This window comes from Stigmatopora nigra, chromosome 19 (assembly GCF_051989575.1).
Source record: "Stigmatopora nigra isolate UIUO_SnigA chromosome 19, RoL_Snig_1.1, whole genome shotgun sequence".
Taxonomy (NCBI): domain Eukaryota; kingdom Metazoa; phylum Chordata; class Actinopteri; order Syngnathiformes; family Syngnathidae; genus Stigmatopora; species Stigmatopora nigra.
In genome coordinates this window covers 4,882,010-4,902,795 of record NC_135526.1, presented here as the reverse complement: position 1 = coordinate 4,902,795, position 20,786 = coordinate 4,882,010, and the positions used below count along the sequence as shown (strand labels likewise).

General features: G+C 41.9%; 6 protein-coding genes across 8 annotated transcripts; 3 read left to right on the top strand and 3 right to left on the bottom strand.

Moving 5' to 3' along the window:
• Positions 1-9: 9 nt before the first annotated feature.
• Positions 10-757, bottom strand: LOC144212574 (claudin-like protein ZF-A89). The gene has a single exon (XM_077740558.1). The coding sequence runs from the start codon at positions 712-714 to the stop codon at positions 82-84; it is 633 nt and encodes a 210-aa protein (XP_077596684.1). The 5' UTR covers positions 715-757; the 3' UTR covers positions 10-81.
• A 1,345-nt stretch (positions 758-2,102) lies between these two features.
• On the bottom strand, positions 2,103-3,190 carry LOC144212573 (claudin-4-like). The gene has a single exon (XM_077740557.1). The coding sequence runs from the start codon at positions 3,095-3,097 to the stop codon at positions 2,453-2,455; it is 645 nt and encodes a 214-aa protein (XP_077596683.1). The 5' UTR covers positions 3,098-3,190; the 3' UTR covers positions 2,103-2,452.
• A 2,959-nt stretch (positions 3,191-6,149) lies between these two features.
• LOC144212328 (high mobility group protein B1-like) lies at positions 6,150-9,545 on the top strand. 2 transcript variants are annotated; one of them, XM_077740106.1, is made up of 5 exons: positions 6,150-6,307; positions 7,844-8,024; positions 8,265-8,410; positions 8,476-8,650; positions 8,870-9,545. In XM_077740106.1, exons 2-5 carry the CDS (start codon positions 7,878-7,880, stop codon positions 9,026-9,028), a joined length of 627 nt encoding a protein of 208 aa, XP_077596232.1. In that variant the 5' UTR covers positions 6,150-6,307; positions 7,844-7,877; the 3' UTR covers positions 9,029-9,545. The 2 variants fall into 2 exon arrangements, with proteins under 2 accessions (XP_077596232.1, XP_077596233.1); XM_077740107.1 differs by lacking the exon at positions 6,150-6,307 and adding an exon at positions 7,180-7,198.
• An 810-nt stretch (positions 9,546-10,355) lies between these two features.
• On the top strand, positions 10,356-16,155 carry LOC144212329 (ubiquitin-like protein 3). Its single transcript, XM_077740108.1, has 5 exons — positions 10,356-11,015; positions 14,236-14,344; positions 14,433-14,519; positions 15,277-15,354; positions 15,424-16,155. The coding sequence occupies exons 1-5, from the start codon at positions 10,989-10,991 to the stop codon at positions 15,474-15,476; spliced, it is 354 nt and encodes a 117-aa protein (XP_077596234.1). The 5' UTR covers positions 10,356-10,988; the 3' UTR covers positions 15,477-16,155.
• A 2,014-nt stretch (positions 16,156-18,169) lies between these two features.
• Positions 18,170-19,220, top strand: LOC144212913 (olfactory receptor 1F1-like). The gene is made up of 2 exons (XM_077741107.1): positions 18,170-18,589; positions 18,666-19,220. The coding sequence occupies exons 1-2, from the start codon at positions 18,170-18,172 to the stop codon at positions 19,218-19,220; spliced, it is 975 nt and encodes a 324-aa protein (XP_077597233.1).
• Positions 19,221-19,732: 512 nt separating this feature from the next.
• On the bottom strand, positions 19,733-20,781 carry coa4 (cytochrome c oxidase assembly factor 4 homolog). 2 transcript variants are annotated; one of them, XM_077740714.1, is made up of 2 exons: positions 20,568-20,781; positions 19,733-20,400 (listed from the first exon to the last, which is right to left on the bottom strand). In XM_077740714.1, exon 2 carries the CDS (start codon positions 20,397-20,399, stop codon positions 20,133-20,135), a length of 267 nt encoding a protein of 88 aa, XP_077596840.1. In that variant the 5' UTR covers position 20,400; positions 20,568-20,781; the 3' UTR covers positions 19,733-20,132. The 2 variants fall into 2 exon arrangements, with proteins under 2 accessions (XP_077596840.1, XP_077596842.1); XM_077740716.1 differs by having other exon boundaries at positions 20,632-20,781.
• Positions 20,782-20,786: the final 5 nt, after the last annotated feature.

Genomic DNA, 20,786 nt, shown 5'->3' with positions numbered 1-20,786 from the left:
GAAGGTAGATAAAGTTTAAAAAGTGACATTTATTAAAATTTCATCATAAGCTCATTTAAAACAAGACCATGTCTTGAGGATTCAAACATAGGCCCCTCCACTGGCAGCTGAGCGTGGCGCAGAGTATTTGACCGAGTATCTGCCATCTTTCCGGGAGGCGCAGCTACACAGCAACAGGGCCCCTCCGATGAGTAGTAGGCCAGCCGACCCCCAGCCAACAAAAAGTGCAGCACCCAGCTCCCGCCGCTGCGATCCGCCCAGCACCGGGTTGTAGAAGTTCCGAATGACCACGTGGGCTGACCACGACACGGGGATGAGAAGCAGCAGGCCGCCCACCAGGCACAGAACGCCAGCCGCCGCCACCACCCGGGACTTGGCGGTCTCGTCCTCCAGACAGTTGGTGCATTTACCTCCAGCACTGGCCATCAGAAGACCCAACAGCATCAACAGAATGGCGATGACCACCATGGCACGGGCCGCCTGCAGGTCCCTCGGCAGGGCCAGCATGGAATCGTAGACCTTGCACTGCATCTGGCCTGTACTTTGCTTCACGCAGTTCATCCAAAGGCCTTCCCAGAACACCTGCGCCGTCACAATGTTGCTACCGACGAACGCTGATACTTTCCACATGGGGAGGGCACAGGTCACAATAGCACCCAGGAAGCCCAGGACACACAGGAAGGTAGCCAGCATCTGCACACCTGCGGACGTCATCTTAGCGGTTTGTTGGTTGGAGAGTGTGAGGATACTATCTGAGCTTCACCTGTGCTATTTATGCACCTAACAAGCGCCTGTTGATTGGCCATCACACCTAATGGAGATTGGAAACACCTGAGGAGAACCTGAAACACACACACACAAACACACACACACACACACACACACACATAGAGCTCTTAAAATGAACAGTTTTTACATTAAAGGTTGAAATCAATCAGTACCTCATGGCAAAAATAGATTTGTGATGCAAAACCCACAATAATAATGGTTATTATTGAATTGTATATATATAAATATATATATGGATATAATTTAAAAATGAATGTTTAATGTCACCCAACATACAACTCCCCCCCCCCCCCCCCATGCTCACACTATTACACCAGGTAACATTTTAATTATTGAACAAATATAACTAGCAATTTGCTGCAAATGACCTCGAACATTACCTCAATACATTGTGTCTGGACAGTGATCATTAACCATTTCAATTTGCAGATTGTGAGAAAATGTCATTCGCCTCTTAAATTTCTCTTGCTTACTTGGTTTTCACACACAATGAAGAAGGCCTGAGGCAACAGCATACCTGTCAACCTCGAACCATTTGTGATCTTACCAAATTTTGTTTTCGCCCTTACATATATGTATAAATACATGGAAAATCTTACCACTTTACTTTTTTGTAAAAAATCACGAACAACAAGTAGACATAAACATGAAAGTAAACATAAACAAGGGAACAGGAAACGGAAATCACATGGTGAAAGTGTTACAAAACGAAATGTTTATCATGATCTTTTTTTTTTAGCCAATCAGAGGCGCCGGTACATATATCACTTGGCAGACATGCGTTTCCGGGAAGAAACAATGGCGGATGGTGAAAAATGGCTAGAAAGTGCCTTAATTTATTTTTTTTTCTCAAAATCACCGTTTAGCGTACCATTTTCATGTGTACAGCGTACCAATATAAAAATGGGCTTTCAGTTGTACCAATTACGGCGAGAACGTACCAGTTGACAGGTATGCAACAGCCGTTTGTCGTTTGTCGTCGATCTGGTTTGGGTGTGGCGCCTGAGTGCAATGGAGTTTCTATGTTAGTTGGTGACTAATCATCCTCTAGTCTAAAAGGGCCCCCCATAAAAATCTCCCTCTTAAAATGGTCTTAAAATCACAAAGAAACATTAAATCAGTGCCAGTGAGAAACAAACCAACAACCAAAGGCAAACAAAGCGAATACATTCCAACTAAATTTATGGATGCCGCCTTTTTTAATCATCTCCTAGTAGGTTTCGAGTACCGAAACTGGAGTCAAGTGTTTGCTAAAGGCATTATCGCACTCCAAAAGTGAGCAGGTGTCGAGTGAATAAAGTCATGGAGACAAATTGGGATTATTAGAATAGATTATAAGATATTTATTTACATGTCATCCAAAATGACCCACAAGAGAAGGTTCCATTTATAAAAGTCAAAAATAAAAAGGATAAACAAGAAAAACTACTATATGGCATTTTAAACATAAACCACACTTCCTATTGGTGGAGTCGGCATCAGCTTGTCTACTTCCCGCTGAGATGGCGGTCTCCCTTTGTCTTCACTCGTACAATTTGATGTAAATTTTCATTTCTTGAATACAAATGAAGTGTCTTTGTTCGGCTATCTATGCCATCGGCGTAGAGGTTCCGACAAAAAAAAATTGAAGGCCCTTCCACTTGATGTCAGAAGGCGAGGCCCTCTAGACGTAGTCCTTTCCGGACGCCGGCGCCGAGACCTCGGATCGCGGCGCCTTGTAGCGTGCTGAGTACGTGCCCTCGTCTTTGGGGGGACAGTTACTGCACAACAGGCCACCTCCGATGAGCATGAGGGCGGCGGCCCCCCAACCGATATAGAGGGCGGCGCCCAGCTCCCTCTTTTGGGCGCTGACCACCAAGGGGTTGTAGAAATCCCGCACCAAAGTGTGAGCTGTCCAGCACACGGGGACGAGCAGCAGGACGCCGGCGGCGATGAACATAGCCCCGGCCGCTATACCGACTTTGGCCTTGGCCGTCTCGTCTTCCACGCAGTTGGTGCACTTGCCCCCAGCTACCGACAGTAGGACAGCAAGGATTCCCACCACAATGGCGATGACCACTAGGGCACGCGCCGCCTGCAAGTCGGAGCTGAGCGCCAGCATGGAGTCGTAGACCTTGCACTGCATTTGCCCCGTGCTCTGCACCACGCAGCTCAGCCAGATGCCTTCCCATATCGTTTGCGACGTCACGATGTTGCTCCCGATGAAAGCCGTCACTCGCCACATGGGCAAGGCACACACTATGATGGCACCAATCCAGCCGATTAGACCCAGGGCAGAGCCCAGGATTTGGAAGCCCGCGGAAACCATGGCGGACGTTTGATCTGCTTCTTCTTCTTCTTTTTCTGTTCTTAAGGATGTGACCAGCCAAGTGACTTTTCAATTTGGGGCAAGGCAAGTAGCGAGCTGTTACTTATCAACTGGCTCCAAGGGGGTGTGGGCCTTAAGGAAAACGCCCATATTGTCCTCCCCTTTAGCCAAAACCTGTCTGTCCACTTTCAAAGACTGACACGAAGAGGCAAAGAGAACGTTCAACAGCCACCTGTGAAACCCTCCCCCCGCTAAGAAAATCCAATACGTAACGTAGCCTTCTAACAGACGCAGGTTTCACCTGAAATTGCAGGAAGAATGTCTCCAGTGACGCATAACACATCCTACCATATATGGTCACTTCCGGGAACACCTGACTCTACGCAGAATGACCCAATTGATGCTGAACAGCATGTCCACATTACACTCTTTCTAAAATTGTACCCAACTAAAACCTATAAATCCAACCTAACTTTGTCAAGCAAAATTAGATGCATCCAAAAAGCGGAATGTTCCAAACAATAAACAATTGGCCTTTACTGTGTTCATCTTAATTGATAAAATAGTGCAAAAAGTAGAAAGATTATTAAAGTGTTTCCTTAGTTTCACCTCTTTAAGTAGTTATATGCCATTTACTATGTGGTCAATATGAAACAGTTCCTTTGTATCTTATCTAGGACTAATACCATCAATGGGAGACAAAGAGTTAATCAACTGCATATTAACTCACTGGTCTCCATGAACAGTGAAAGATTAACTAGTAGTGCTAAAATTGAACTATTTTTACTACATTGACCACGCCGTAACATTACCATACTAATACGGACAATAATAAAACTTAAGAAACGGGTCAATAATCATTCCATTCTACTGTCGTAACAGGTTTAATGTTAATTAACAAATTCCTGCCATTGATGGTGATAGTGAACCAATCCATTTTGACATGATCATTCAATGTCATTCTACTTCAATTGTATTTGAAGTCCATTGCTGTTAATGACAGTGAAATAGTTCATCTTGGTCTTCACATTTGTGTGGTCTTGAAGTAAAATGTTGGAAAAGTGGTACTGTCATACCAAATAACAAAGAATAACTGAGACCATAAATCACAAATGTAAAGAAAGAAAGCATTCAGCATGAGTACAAAACTCTTGATGAGTGAACTTTTTCATCTTCTTCCTGACTTTGAGAAGAAGGAGGTGTCATGAATCAAGTTCCTTTTTAAGTGAGAAGATCATAGCGGCTAAGAACAAAGAATGTCATTCAGAGACTCATTGTGGACATCAGTCGGCTTCTAAAGAAAGAAAGAGGTGGCTTTGGGCCAACGGATCCTTCATTAAATTTTATTGACAGTGAGAAAAGAGGTGCACTTGTCATGAATATCCCGTGTGTTTCAGCAGTTTCTCCTTCTCCTTCAAAAAAACAAAAAAACAAATTTGAAGCTTCTTGGAACATTGACAAGTGGGCCTTTGGTAAAAGGACTCAGGCTGACAATACCAACATCATTTTGTCAGATTTTGTGCAAAACAATGTGTAAAAAGGACAGTCCAGTGACGAGTGTTGACCACGTCGGCTTCACAGTTCTGGGGTCGAGGGTTCGATCCCAGGTTGTGTGGAGTTTACATGTTCTTCCTGGGCTTGAGTGGGGTTTCCACAATGGTAGAACACATTAAATTTACCCTAGGAATGAATGAGTGTGGCCGTGTATGCCTGTCCGTCTACTTGTGCCCCGTGGTTGGCTACCCACCGATAGATTCCAGCATGCAACGTGACCCTTGTGTGGGGGGATATGCAGGAGTGGATTTATTAAATGTCTGCCCTCCGGCCTGAAAGTCTCCCAGTCCGGCCCTGGTTTGTGGGTGCCCCTATTGGTGGAACGAAAGTAAACTACTATAGACTGCCATAGTTGATGTCTTACAATGCAAGCAGAGATGACAGAGCAGTCCAAATGAGCCTCCTCGTGGCTAGTCATGGTATGTACAGGCCAAATGATTCCTACATACAGTGTAGTACTACAATAGTAATATATACGTAAAATATATGTAAAAACTGGTACTACTAATAATATATATGTGCACACACACATCTACACATCTACACGTCTACACGTATACACATGTACACGTATACACATATACACGTATACACGTGTATATATATACATACACAGCCTGGCGACCAAGTGGTGGGTGCCCGTTTGGAGTTTGCATATTCTCCCGGAGCTCACGTGGGATTTCTCCAGGTACTCCAGTTTCCTCCCCTTTCCCAAAACATGCAGAGTAGAGCAGATTTTGGCTGACAAAAGTGATGCAAATAAATTTAAAAAAAAACATGGCATTATCATCCGCGACTCGACTTTGGACAAAGCAGAAGATGAGATGAGACACCATCATTCGAAATCAAATAAAAAACATGACACTCTTTCCAAACTTGCACACTCATTTTGACTTTTTGTTGTGAAACTGCAAAAAATATTGGCAAACCTTTAAACTTCCCACTATGAAATGAATAACTACTCAAACAGAAAGATATCCATGAATGTGTCAAAATAGTGACAACCAACCCCATTCTCCCCTGTCAGTACCCACTGTAACTCTCAATTCAAAACGTTTACATGTGAAAACAAAATAATGAAACAGAGGAAATTGACTGTTTTAACAAAAACAAAAGTTAAATTGTTGACTCATGATATCTTTTTCCCACCAGAGTCATGTTTTTTATTATTTCACAAGGATATGTACAAGTCTATAGTACTTTTGCTTTTACCATCCCTTTCGTGGACGGAACATACGCTGATGTAGGTGACAAGAATTAGACCCCAGACCACGCTCGGCTGTCGGCACCGTCGCTTCGCCTCTTCCCAGTATGTCACCGTGACTGGCCGAGCCGGGTAAACCCACTCACAGTGAGAACAGAGTAACACCAGTGCGAAAAGCTCCGGCGTGCTCCGCTCCTACACAAATATTTTCATATCCACGCGCCCCCGGAAAACTTCGTGACGTACCACCAAAGCCCACCAATGGTCGCTCGTCTTCTATTAGGACAATGAAAAGACTACGGCCAATCTCAGGAGCGCCAGCCCGCGTGAGGACCAATGAGAGGCGAGCTCCATCGAGAGTAATGTTAGAGAACGGAGGACTGAAGACACTGCGTATCGCTTCACACAACACAGCCATTGCCGTGTATTGAGAACCCAGTCACAGTCGCTTGGTAAGTAAGAAACACGGTTCAATTTCCACTCTTGCAAAGCTGCCGGGACAGGAACAAGCCACAAGATATCATCACCGACTCGCCTTTGTTAGTTGCTTTTTGTTTCGTCGTGTCGAAATGGCGGAAAAAAGCCGTGAAATGCAGTTAAGGTTAAAGAGTAGCTCGCGAGTACAGGACTGGACACGGTCGCATTTGTGAACAAATACAAATAATCATGAGCGCTGAACACGGCGGTTAACTGCGGATTCGCAAAGGTGAAATATTTTTACTATTTTTTCGCACTTGTGTGTACAAAATGGAGGCAAGTGGTCTTGCGGTTATCGCGTGAAAAATCCGAGAAGGACGTCTCGTCACTGGCGACAATGGTAGCAGATTGGCCGTAAACGTTAGCTCAGCGCCTCCAGTCGCTGCGTAAAACATGACAAAATGTGCGAAAAAGTGTAGAAAAAAGAAAGAAATACGAGGAAAATCACCCCCGAATGTGTGTTTTCTGAGTCTCTCGGTTCCCAAATTGATATTTATTTGATAGGACGAGCTTCACAGTGAGCTACGCTTTACTGTAATGGCTGACTGTATTCGCATAGGAAACAAGGCGAGCGTCGCACACAACGGTGACGACCAACTTTTTCCAAGCGGCTTTTTTCGCCCGCGGAGCCCGCGAGCGAGCCGTCTGGCTGCGGCAAAGGCTAGACAAGACCCTGGTGGTGCCAACGGTGCCTCGCGGAGCTCCGTGCGGCGTCGCTGGGCCGAATTACGAGCGGCTCTAGCTGCCCCCTCCGCCAATGACTGCGCGCTGACACAAAGAGAAGGGAGCCATATTCCTTCCATGAAGACGAGCGGCCATTAGGAGCTCATAGGAAAGCGTTCAAGTGCGAGCCAATGCAAGTCAATGTAAGCCTATGTGGAATGGGAGAGTACCGGGGTGACAGCGGGAAGCTCGCCGGAGCTTTCCGCGAGACCCCGAGAGCTTGCGGCGGGATGGAAGATGACATTTAAGGGGCACTTTCTTTCATCGCGAGGCCATTCTCACAAAATGGAAGAAGAAATATCGCCGTCGTCGTTGTTGTTGTGTGACCTCCTTTTCTTACGAGCGCCATCGACAATCAACTCGCCGGACCACTCCTCCTCTTTTCTCGCAACTTTTCGCCGCTTTTTACAGCGGCATTTAAAATAATATTTTTTCCTTAAAAATAATAATTCTAAAAAATTTAAAACAAATAGCTATTTTTTTTTCTTACGAGTCGCACAAGAGTGATGGGTCACGCTTTTATGAAGTATTATGTTGTAATAAATACACCCCTTTATGTGTGATTTTTGTCTTTTTGAGTGATGTGCCGCATTTGTTTATGGTTTTGTATCGTAGTGCCTGACGTAACGTAGAGTAGTTGACAGCGTCACAAAGTTTAATAAACGCGTAGCTCGCATCAATGAATGCAAATGTGGACCATCGCAGTGGTTGCATACCGACTTTTCACCTGTTTCATTCCTAGTTGAATGTATATTTTCCCACTTCTAATTCATTTTATCGGGTTGCAGATTTAGTTTGGCTTCAGGTCTTTTCCGTGCCAGGATGAGGAAAGATCCGGCAAAGCCCCGGGGCAAGATGTCCTCGTATGCCTACTTTGTGCAGACGTGCCGGGAGGAGCACAAAAAGAAGCACCCCGAAGCATCTGTCAACTTTGCCGAATTCTCCAAGAAGTGCTCTGAGAGATGGAAGGTACTGCAAATAAAGTGGCAAAATATTATTTTTTTTTAGCCCTGCAAAGGTTAAAACGGTGCTCAACAACCCAAATGCAAAATGCACATAGTAAATATTAAATATGTCTTCAATGTGCATTAGAACCATCATTTTCTGCAAGTCAGTTTTGCCCACTTATTTTTATTATATTTGACAGTTTATCAAATTCATCAATGTCAGTAGTTGCTTGATTGACGAGGGTCTCCCGCTGTGGTTTAGACCATGTCTCCCAAGGAGAAAGGCAAGTTTGAGGACCTTGCCAAGCAGGACAAGGTTCGCTATGATCGGGAAATGATGGACTACGTTCCAGCCCGCGGAGGAAAGAAGAAGAAGTTCAAGGACCCCAATGCTCCCAAGAGACCTCCGTAAGTACCAAATGCCGCTACCGCGTTTACCCCAAGTCTCCACTGAGACCAATTTTTTGGCGCAGGTCAGCCTTCTTCATCTTCTGCTCCGAGTATCGTCCCAAAGTGAAGGGTGAGAGTCCAGGCCTGACTATTGGCGATGTAGCCAAGAAGCTTGGCGAGATGTGGAACGGCACCTCAGCTGAAAACAAGCAGCCCTTCGAGAAGAAGGCTGCCAAACTCAAAGAGAAATACGAGAAGGTCAGTTTGCTTTCACTGTTTTAAAAGTTATTAGGTTTCATTCAATTTAAAGAAGACATGAATAGAAGCAAGGGATTTGATTGGCAAAAAGATTTGTAAATCTGCCTTTTTCTGTTATAAAATCTTCTAAAAGTATGTTTTAAAAATCGGCCAGAGATTTTTTATATATTTATATATGCAGTGAAAAGTTTCCTAACCATGTCCTGTGTGATTTATTAGGACGTGGCCGCATACCGCGCCAAGGGTAAGGCAGGTAGCGGCCCAGCACCGGCAGCCAAAGCGGCGGCCAAAGCAGAGAAAGATGATGACGACGATGATGATGATGATGACGAGGAAGAAGATGAGGAGGACGACGACGATGATGACGATGATGAGTAGTCGGCCGGTCGTTCGGGTCGCCATCTTGTTTGTAAAGCATTTAAGACGCCCCATGTACACAGTTCACTTCAAAAAAGAAAAAAAAAACATCCATTAGTTGCATTGAAGCGGTTGGGTTGTTGAGGGGTGGGGCTAAATGAAAAAAAACTGCAGAAAACGGCTGTGTATATCACTTGTTTTTATGCTGTACAGTTTGTTTCTCTTTTTTGTATAGTTAACACTACACACGTCTGGTGTCCGTGTCCTCTTTCTCGTCTTCCTCCTCTTCAGGGGGGTCGGCAGGCGCTGGCTTACAGTATTTAGCCTAGCTAGACGTGCACAGCACATAAAAAAAAATGAACGTTAGATTTCTTCGTGTTTTACTGTGGTATTGTTTTCTTTTTTTTTGCCGTCAAACGTATCACTTTTACTGATTTTATGTACCACTGTTATAGCAGCACCAGAAGAAATGGAAAAAAAGCCTCGTTTATTGTTAAAGTTTAAATTGCTTCTGATGTCAATAAACATTTTTGTAATATTTGGCATGTTTTTCTTTCGAAGTGTACGCACACAAATAAATGGCATGCTGACTTAACGTAAAAGATTAATGTTTAAGAATGTTCTTTTTGTTATGGTTAAAAATCTGTAAACATCCAAAGTAATTATAATTTCATAGCCCATCTGTTTGTCCGTCCGACATTAAAAGAAATTAACCACGCATAACAATGTCAAGTAGTTGATATGATTGTTTTATTGTGCAGAATTCATAATTCGTTCATGAATGCCAAACGTCGGGCGACATCTGCTGGACACAGAACATCACTCTAATTGTGGCGCGTGGCTACAATGACCCATGTAATCCACTACATGTCGCTGTTCTACAATGACCCATGTAATCCACTACATGTCGCTGTTGTAAAAGCAAGAATTAAAGTTAGTGCCAATGGTGATCAACTAATAGAGAAAAAAATAATTAAAATGATGAACAAATAGAAATAACATAAAATGGGGCGAGGGGAAGAAACGAGCAGAGTGGCGAATAAGTGACATGAAGTAAAGAAATGAAGAAAGTTCGGTAGCTGTATCAGAAATTACCCGAAAAGAAGCAGAGCAGCTATTACTTCAAAACAATAACACGTGCAATAACAACTTATTTTTAAAAATCATCCTAATAAATCCTGACCATAAAGTACATATATAATTTTTACATAATTTTTGGCCATGAATGTACCACTTGTAGCAGCAAATGTGGATAACGACGAAAGGTAAAGTACTTTATGTTGAAGGGCTAAAAGACAAAACGCGGCGTAGCCTTTTGGTTGACGTTTTGACGACAGCTAAGGGGCTAATGCTAACTCGCTAATGAAGTAGCCGATTATCCGTCAGTGCGGGCTGTGACGTATTCACTCGCTCTGTGACGACGCGGACGAGTGAGCCCGTACCACCGAACCCATTTTTTTTGGTTCGCCTTTCTACTCTTTTGTCACAATTTTCAAATCCACAACGTCCATTGACCGGTTCCATTATAGAAAAGAAGGGAAAATAGTGCATCCGCTTGTCCCTGGTTCCGTATGGCGTAGTTTTCCCATTCCTTCGTCGTCATCTTCCTTCTGCTTCACATTGACGGCGGAACCGAGTTCGAGGCTGGGGGACGACCGGGGCGACGAAGGTGGTCCACGGGCCTAAGCGTCGGGTAAAGGTTGGCTTTCGAGCGAACTTGACGGCGGTGGGCATGATGTTGTCGAAGTGATCTTGCCTTCCTAGCGAATTATCGAACATGTCGGGCCAGTAAGAGGACGAACCAGGACCGGCCTGGACGGACGCAGTCTGGCTCGGTGTGTTGCTGGTCCCGCTTGAGAGTCTTGAGCCGCAGTTTTGACATTTGTTGTTCCCGGGACCATTCAAGATCTCCGAAAAAATAAAACATTTAATTGCTGTCATTGTCGAGGTGGATTTTTTTGGGGTTTGAACGTCTTTCAAGATGACATCCAGCACGCCAGCAGACATGGTGAGACCTTCATCACCCCCCCCCCCCCAAAAAAAAAGATGAAAATACTTTACATTGGGGCCGTCATAAACAATTATTATGATTATATGTCGATATTTGCAATGAATCGACTCATCGGTCAATATAGAAATCTCATGTCATTTCCTGTTCTTTTACACTGGCTGTTGAAAAAGGGGACCAAAAAAATGTGATGACAGAAGTTAGACAATATATGTTATGGAACTATGTTAGAGCATGTTTTTTTTCTGAGAAAATGCAGGTGTTTTGCTGCCAAACACGTCAACAATCTCTGGAATTCGACCCACAGACAATCAAAATACTTGATCATCAATCTGATCATTGATTGGCTGTCGATTGTACGATTGATCAGTACAACCCTACTTCAATGCTGCCTACATTTGATACTTTGTTATCACCAACAGTGGAAGTTTATCAATTAAAACTCATTACAACCCCCTTAACATAAATGCTACAAAAAAGTTTGGGGGTTCCACAAATAGTGACCCCCCCCCCCCCAAATGTCAATTGATGACCAGAAATGTGAATAACTGGGGGTCCCACTTTATTTGTTTTCCCAGTTGGTGTGCTCTCAACTCCAGTGTTTAAAAATAGCAAGACAGCACGGATTAGGGTTAGGATAACCGGTTTTATTTTTCAAGTACCCAATGAATCCTCAAAGGCGTTCACGCTCCATTTCTGCCCAGTATTGCAATTCAACCAAATACAGATTCGTGCTAATTAAACACAAATGCGGAATAACCATTATGTGCAAGGGGAAACTGTTTATGTAAATTTCTATTCCATTCTGTTTTTTATCAACTGTAGTAAGATACTACATTTTAAATGAAAGAGCACTATTGTGAGCTAAATAGTAGACTGCGGTAGATTTATTTTTTGATTACAAAATGTTAAAAATAAATTGACAAACCAAAGAGACGATAAAACAGACCAATAACCATAGTTCCTAGTATTCTTAAAGTCTTAAATGCAGTTTCATACATTCCGGCAGTGATTGAATGACTTAAAAGTCAAAATACATGGTGAAAAAACTGTTTTGGTAATCCACCCATGGAAAAGGCTTACTAGGCAGTTTTGACTATTTATTGAAAAAAATGAAAAGCTGTAAATGGCAGGAGAGTAAAAAGAACTGACCTCAGCAACAGGCCGGGTCGGCTGTTTTTCTGACATCATGTCAACCACGCCCGAGGCTTGACGTATGTGCCAATTGACAGACATACACACATGACATAATATTGACTGATTGCACAACTCATTTTGTACTCGGATGTCAACTGACCATTCCTTAGTGGCGGAACCGCCATTTTTTTGTTGTTCTTTGAGTGCATTTTTTAAAAGTGTAAAATCCCTGAGTGAGCAGTGGCTGGTTTTTACATAATGCTTGACTTTTTATTTTTTGGACCAACGCTTGAATTTGGGTTTGCTTGTGTGTGAGAAGTTTGTGAGTGTTTTTGTATTGATTGTGAGTCTGGATTTTAATAGTCTTTTTTGTTGAAAATGGACAATAATAACAAACATTTACTGCCATAGCGGCTAACGTCAAATCCAATCTTAACGTCGTTCAATCAATGCCAGGCCGTTTAGTCTCAATGGATTGGACGTCCATTGCCATAAAAAAAGGCATCAAAGTATTTATTTTATGAAATAATACTGCGTCTGTTTGAACCACAGGAATATTCTTGATGTATTCCTATAATTTCATTGTTAGAAGTGGTAATATAACAAAATCACTATGTGGTTAATGTAAAACTAACTGTTAATTTTTAGAGTCGCTCTGGTATGTCTCTTATCATTGACAGACATTTTTTTTGCTTTATGTGCAGTTGTTACTTTATTTTTTTATTTATTATTTCAGTGACTTAATTATTATTTTTAATGATAATAACCTTGGATTCTCTTTATACATTTGTGCATGCATATCAGTCTTTTCTGCAAGCATGTGTGTGCGGACACACCATCTGGTGAATTCCAGCACAGATGAAATTTTTGCTTCCCTGTAGTCTCACATGGTGAGCTACGCCCTTCAATGTGAAGGAGAAACGGGAGGAGAGAAAAAAAAACAGCAGTGTTGACTTGAAGCCGCTCTCCTATCTCATGTTTTTTTTTTTTGGCTCCATCTTGCCCATCGTTATGCGTGTTTGCCCTTTAAATGTCTTTTCAGACCCCCTGCGTGTCTCACTGTTATTGAATCTGGCAACATGCGGGGCAAAAAAATTCACACAAGCATTAGGGATGTCAAAAGAAAATGCATCAGTGAGTTTGTTCTGAACGTTCCTTAAATTGTCATCGATTTTTTAAATAAGTACAAAAAAGGGAAATCTTTTAAAACCATAATTAGTGTTTATATTTCTGGAAAAGGGGAGATAAACAGTAAGATATTGTCTGACTTGAATCCAAATGATTTACATACATTAATTACAAATATCTATTTTTGAATGGGAAAACAGTCAAACATAAAAGTTGTAGTTTTGGGTTGCCATCAAAATTTCCAGCAAACATGATTTTGATATGAGCAAAAAAAAAAAAAGTGATTTCACAACGGTTTATGGCAGCCTAAGTTTCAAGGTCCAGTTAATGAGTGCATCTCTCTGGCCCATGCCAACGGGAAGTCATTAGCGCGTAGCTCCACAGGAAGTGGTCACGTACAACCCATCTCCTGGTTATCGGTCAAAGGGGTCCGGTGAGGCACAGGAAGCGCATTGGAAATTGATCTGAGGCTTGTGCAGCCAACGTCAATATTTGCTTTAGCTCACGTTGTGTCACGCGTGCATACAATAAAGTAGCAGCTGGGTCAGAGTCCTGTCTTTCATACTTCAGTGGACTTGCGCTGACATCATAATTTATGACATAATCGCCATTTATCCCTGAAGGATAACGTTCTGCATACTGGCTTTCTCAGTTGAATGCATGGAGCCTTGAAAAAATTGACATGACCGTTGATGACCGCAAAATATCTCTAGTGGTTGTTTTGACAGTGATCCTTACTCTCCCAGGGCCTTTGTGGGTTTTCTCTGGGTACTCTGGTTTCTTCCCACATTCCAAAGACATTCATGGTCGGCTGATTGGACACTCTAAATTGCCCCTAGGTATAAGAGTGAGCGTTACATTAGGAAGTTACAGCAAACAATGTAGTTTTGTTATGTCACATAATGCATATAATATAAACACCAACTATTTGATTCCTTTTCCTCACCACTTTTAGATCAACCTGAGACTCATCCTGGTCAGCGGGAAGACCAAAGACTTCCTCTTCTCTCCCGACGACTCAGCGGCCGACATCGCCAATCACGTTTACGACAACTGGCCAACGGGTGAGCGCCTCAAGTGTCATTTTAGCGGCAAACGAGGACCTTTTGCAGTTCCGTGCCTGCAAGGACGTGCCTGTTTTGACATTTGCAGACTGGGAGGATGAGCAAGTTCGCAGTAACAACATCCTCAGGCTGATCTACCAGGGACGCTTCCTGCACGGCAACGTTACACTGGGAGGTCAGCACACACGTTCTGTCCTTCTTACACACTTCTACTCCTTCTCACTCTTACACACACAGTGTTGTTTTAGTTCTGTGGCGGCAGAACAGAGGGTGCTCAGTACTCATGACAAACGGCCTTTGAGCCAGACAGGAAGTAGCGAGCGAGCAGGGACTCGCAGTTGGGAGTTGACTTTGGGTTTTCAGGGCAAACAATTCCTTTCTGACCTTTCTTCAGATCTCACCAAGAAGGATTTATTAGTGTATTGTATTATTGTATATGTATATGTACATGTGTATATATATATACATACACATATACACATATACACATTTATCTATTTACACATTTACACATATACACATATACACATATACACATATACACATACATATACATACACGTACACATACATATACATATACATATACATACACATACACATACATATACATACACATGTACATATACATACACGTACACATACATATACATATACATACACATGTACATATACATATACATATACATACACATATACATACACATGTACATACACATATTCATACACATATACATACACATATACATACACATATACATACGCATATACATACACATATACATACACATACATACACAGATACATACACATATACAATCACATATACATACACATATACATACACATATACACATATATAAAATGGCATATTTTACATTTAATTGTGCCACATTGCTTCCAAAATGACGTTTTTTTTTCTCTTTGTTTCAGGCCTGAAGCTTCCCGTTGGCAAGACCAGTGTTATGCACTTAGTGGCCCGAGAGACCCTGCCCGAGCCCAACTCCCAAGGTAAAGCACAGCATGTTATGTCTGATACTTATCATTATCTCCACACATTTGTGTTTTTTTGGCACACAGGTCAAAGGAACCGGGAAAAGCGTGGGGAGAGTAACTGCTGTGTGATCCTGTAACTGGAACCCTGAAAAGCTCCGACGCCCCCTTTTTCTCAAAACCGCTAGACCCTGCCTCGGGTCCCCGCTGTCTCAATACAACAACAACACAGCCCACGTTCGACCACTAAACTGGATTTAGCTTTTGTTTTACAACACTGTAAGCCTTCTTCACACATACAGGTTGGGATGGGTGGTGAGCTGGTTGCCATGGGAACGATGCCTTCTTTTTCTTTAGAATTCTATCAACACACACACACACACACACACGTGCTGGTGGCTATCTCATGCCAAGAACTTGCTCCAGAATAGCGCTGTCTGCACAGATTTGTCCTTTTCTCTGCTTGAGTATTCATGATTTTCTTGTAATCGTGAATTATTAATGATGTTCATTTGCACAATACAGCACGTGCTTCCTTAGGCACATACAATAACATGTAATGTATGTATGGACAGTATGTGTGTGTGTGAGTTGGTATGCAAATAAATCCGCGGACAGGATGCGTCATTCACTTCTGACCTCCTCATGATTGACAAATTGATTTTGATGTATGCTTATGTTTCATTTTCTTTTATTTGGAGTGAAAACGGATAATTATTGCAATCCAATATGTACAGGAAATCAACATTTAGTGTTGTAAATAAATAAATGCCTAAACACACCTTTAAACTAAATAAAGCTTATTGATGGATCACTGAACTCGCTTGATTTGGTGGTGTCAGAAAGACGTGACATGTGGTTATTGTGGTGTCAAATTAACAAGATAGGTTGGTACACTCCAGGAAATGATTACAAATAATGTTAACTTGTTAACCATGCAAGATAATGGAAAAGTCAGGACTGCTGAAATAAGAGATTTTAACTAGGTTGTGAGTTTCAGTGATTTGTAGTAAGTATACATCTTGAAATGAAGTATATATAAGATTCTGATAATGAGACAAAAAAATGAATGTGATACCATCAGCTGCTGTTAATTTAGTAGAACATGTTTAGGCTTGTTTGGAGAAATTGGCTGCTGATGTAAAGTTGTACATGCTGCCACTACGTGGTCAAATGTAACTAAAACACAAATAAAAATCAAATATTATCGCCTCCACATATAAGCTGTACCCTTAAAATTGCATTAAAACCATTGAATTTTACAATTTATCTCGTATAAGACGCCCCCTGAAAACACTAATCCAATGTTGAGAAACTCTAAATTGTGTGTGATAGGCTCCAGCACCCCCCGCAACCCTACTGGGTATAAGCGGAACGGAAAATGAATGAAAGAATATGTATTTTGTTTCATTACATCTTGGAAAACAAGTTTTCAGTACTACCAAATGAAAGTTTTACAATGACGTGGAAACTTTTCCAGACACAACAAACAACTGTGTCAATAAAGTAAGCTTTATGTCACCTGAGGATCAATTAACCACTTCACTTTAAGTCCAATGGGAGCAGAAGTGCTAATTGCAAAAACAAGTCAAATCCCCTGAGTGAAACTCTGACATGTTTTTCAACACATGTATCCGCCCGCTTTAATGATGTGTTTCTTCATCAAAATTTATTTTGCTTCTTATAAAGTGGAAAATATGGTCCTGCAGAATATTGTATTGTTCCCAAAAAATAATGTCCAGAAATACAATAGGCTGTATCTTCTCATTAGTAATCAGTTTAACTATTGTTTCATGAAATATTTACATTTAAAACGGAATATTAGAATTATTCAATGTGTACAATAACTCACTCATCTATTCATGTAATGTATGTAATAATGGTAGAGAATAAATATCAAATAAGAGATATTCTACTTATTTTTATATTAAATACTCCCCCAAAATATTCTACAATTGTTTTATGTTCCCATTACTTGGGGTAATAAATATAAATAATAATACTAAGAATAATGATATCATGCAAAATTATATGTACTCATATATTTGTTTTTAATTTACAAGATAAAAACAGCAAATTCAATCGCATACAAATGTTAATGCATCTATAAAATTATTTATGAAATGCAAATATGTTTCCTTTGTTAAAAATAAAAAGATGACTCAATTAATTATTTCTTGAAATACATAAAGTTCTATATCTTCCATGTGTAAGAAATCCTGGTTTTAAAACGGGCAAATTCTTACACTAATTCTCATTACACTCTCAATCCTCTATGGGGATGCTAATTATTAATAATGGGGCCTAATAATAAGTCCCGTGACACATTATCTCACTGCAACACCAAATATCAAAATGATGGGAATCATTTGTTTCCCCATTTAAAAAAAGCTTCCCTCTTCCACATGCAATTTGAAATGATTCATTGTTTTAATCTAAAAAAAACACAACTTAAATTAAAAAAAAATCAAAAGAGGTAAAAACTCCATTAATAAAGATTGTGTACTTGGGGTTTTTAATGATTTTTTTTTTCCCAGAATATTCCATTCAGATTGAGAATTTCTTTGTACGAGCATTCAAATTTTAAAGATTCTATGACTTTGGTGAGGGTGGGGCATTTTAGTATCACTTTCTCTTTGTTCCATTTGTTTTTGGCGTCTCCACTTGTTTTGTTGCAAAATGGTCGCCAGGTTACAACTGCTTCGATCTCGCCCGGGGTTCCAAATTTGCCATTTGGGCCTCAAGTAGGCGTGTCTCGCACAGGGGCTCGTCCCCTCAAATAGGCAAATGTGGCGAGCAGAGGTCCAGTGAGGGGGGCGGGAAGGCCGGGGCCATGGATCTGTTCAACCCAGCCGAGGATGAGAACATCTCCATGATACACCCCGAGTACTTCATCATCAATGGCCTATCCAAGCTCCCCCGAATCCATCTGTACTACGTCTTTCTCTTCCTGCTCTACATCGTGTCCGTGCTGGCCAACAGCACCGTCATGACCGTCATTTGCCTGGATCGCCGGCTGCAGACGCCCAAGTACGTGGCGGTCTTTAATCTAGCCTTTGTGGATCTCTTTGGTAGTTCGGCCTTAGTCCCCAAGCTCCTTGACGTCTTCCTGCTGGGCCATCGGCGCGTTCCCTTCCGCAGCTGCCTCACCTTCCTCTTCTTTTGCTATACCTGCTTGTCCATGCAACCCTTCAACTTAGTGGCGCTGGCCTACGACCGTCTCTTAGCCATTATCTTCCCGTTGCAATACCAGGTAAGATCTACAGTTAGGGTTAGGGTCAGGTCAAAGATCAACAACCTTGCCACTGTTCTAAGAGCTTTCCCCACAGGCGAGGATGACGCACCGCTTAATGCTGTCACTGATCCTGAGTTTCTGGTTGGCGGTGTCTGTCTTGGTGGCGCTGGCCACGGGTCTGCTGACTCGGCTGTCCTTCTGCAAGTCGGTGGTGATCAACAGCTACTTCTGCGACCACGGCCAAATCTACCGACTGGCCTGCAACAGCCACTACCCCAACTACGTGGTGAGCTGCGTCTACCCGGTGTTGTTGTTCTGGCTGCCGCTGGCCTTCATCCTACTCAGCTACGTGGCTATTGGCCGCACGCTGGCTAAGGTGGCTACTTGGCGCCGGCGCCTCAAGGCCCTGCGCACCTGCGCCGCACACCTCTCTCTGGTAGCCGTGTATTTCACCCCGCTGCTGGTCACCTTCACTTTAATGGAGAACATCCATCCGGATGGCCGCATCGTCAGCCTGTCGCTCACCTCCGTCTTCCCCCCCGTGCTCAACCCCGTCATCTACACACTGCAGACGCAGGAGATCCAAGAGGCACTCGGCAGGCTTCTCCGGAGAGCGCGCTGCCGAAAGCGCGTTGTAGCCTTGAAATAGCCTCTCGTATTGAGTTACGGCAAAAAAGCCGGAAAAATGACGTTACCGACATTACAGTAATACCTCGTTTATCGTGGTTTGTAAGTTCAAAGACTTGGTGCAATAGTGGATTAACCGCGATGTAGGTACAGTTTTAAGGACGTCTATTTAATATTATTTGGAGTTTTAAAACTCTTTCTGTCATATTATTTATCACCAGTGGCCTGTAAAATACTCCAATTGTGTCTTTTTTTCTCTATTTTCAAACACTTTCTGTACTATATTTTAACTCCTGAGGGTAGACACTGCTCTCTAGTGGTCTGTAAAATACTCTCTAAATCCTACTTGCTTTCCCCCTCCCATTGCAGTTTGTATTATTGTTCCTATATGATAAACTTTTTATATATATTTGGCAAAGTGGTGAGAGTTAGGGTTAAGTGTACGTACTGGCATTGCAGATGCAGGTCACATGACTCCCGAGCTTTGAAATGTTCATTAACCTGGGTGGAAAAATATTACTGACTCCTCAAAACTGTCTTCATTGATATGTTTATTATTATCCAAACTGTTTCATAGTGTTTTTTTGAAAATAAAATGTAAAAGTCCAGAAAATTGTTTTTCTTATGAATATGATTTGAGTGTCTTCTTCTCCAACATTTACTGCTTCATAAAAAAATAATGCCATTACACTGTATCACAGAATACATGAAATCAAGATTAAAATTGTGGTCTTTTTCATTCTTAAATCTCCAAAATTTTCATATTTTTTACAACCTTCTGGATGTGAAAGGTGTATCATAACAGTATAAATGTAAAGCATATCCTGCATTTTTGTTCTTCTTATACTGCATTCACATGGTCAAATATAAATGAGGCATTGAATTAGTGCAGAAACTAACAGGTAAAACAAATCCAAAACTATTGAGTTTGCTTTTATGAGGGCGTGATCTTGGCCATCTGGCGCGCCTTACTCAAGTGTTCCTGCCGTGCTTTGTGATGGTTAATCATGCACTTTTTAAAGGCATCAACGTGGTTCTGGCACGCTCGCCAATCCTGATGCTGGGCCATACAGTTCTGCAGCTCCTCGTGCAGACCGGCACAGCCCGTGCGAGAAATCATTTGCTCCACAGGGTCCTCAGCATCTTCATCCTTGTGGTCCAACCTCTTTGTGCTTCGGTCGTGAGGAGATGGGGATGTCATTCTGTAAACAAATAGGACATGATGAGTATTTTAATAGTTTCACTTTGATATATTTTCTCCTGTTGAAACGTGCTATTGCTACACATTTTCTTCTGGATTAACATGTATTTGATCATGCAGTATGATAGTTAGATTGCCTTTTTTTGTTTCAAATACGTGTAACTGTACCTGTATTATTTAGGTGATCCAAACGTCCTTTAAATCACCTTTCAGTCTGTTCGTATTTCCATACCTGTTATTTTTTTCCAGATCGCTTTCTTGTATGTAGGATGTGAGTCAAACGATGTTTTATAACAAATTCACCATTCAAAATTGAATATAGTAATTCAAATTGTATGCTATTAAAAAGTATGCAGTTGCTGGTTTAACAGTTTCTCGGGGGACACA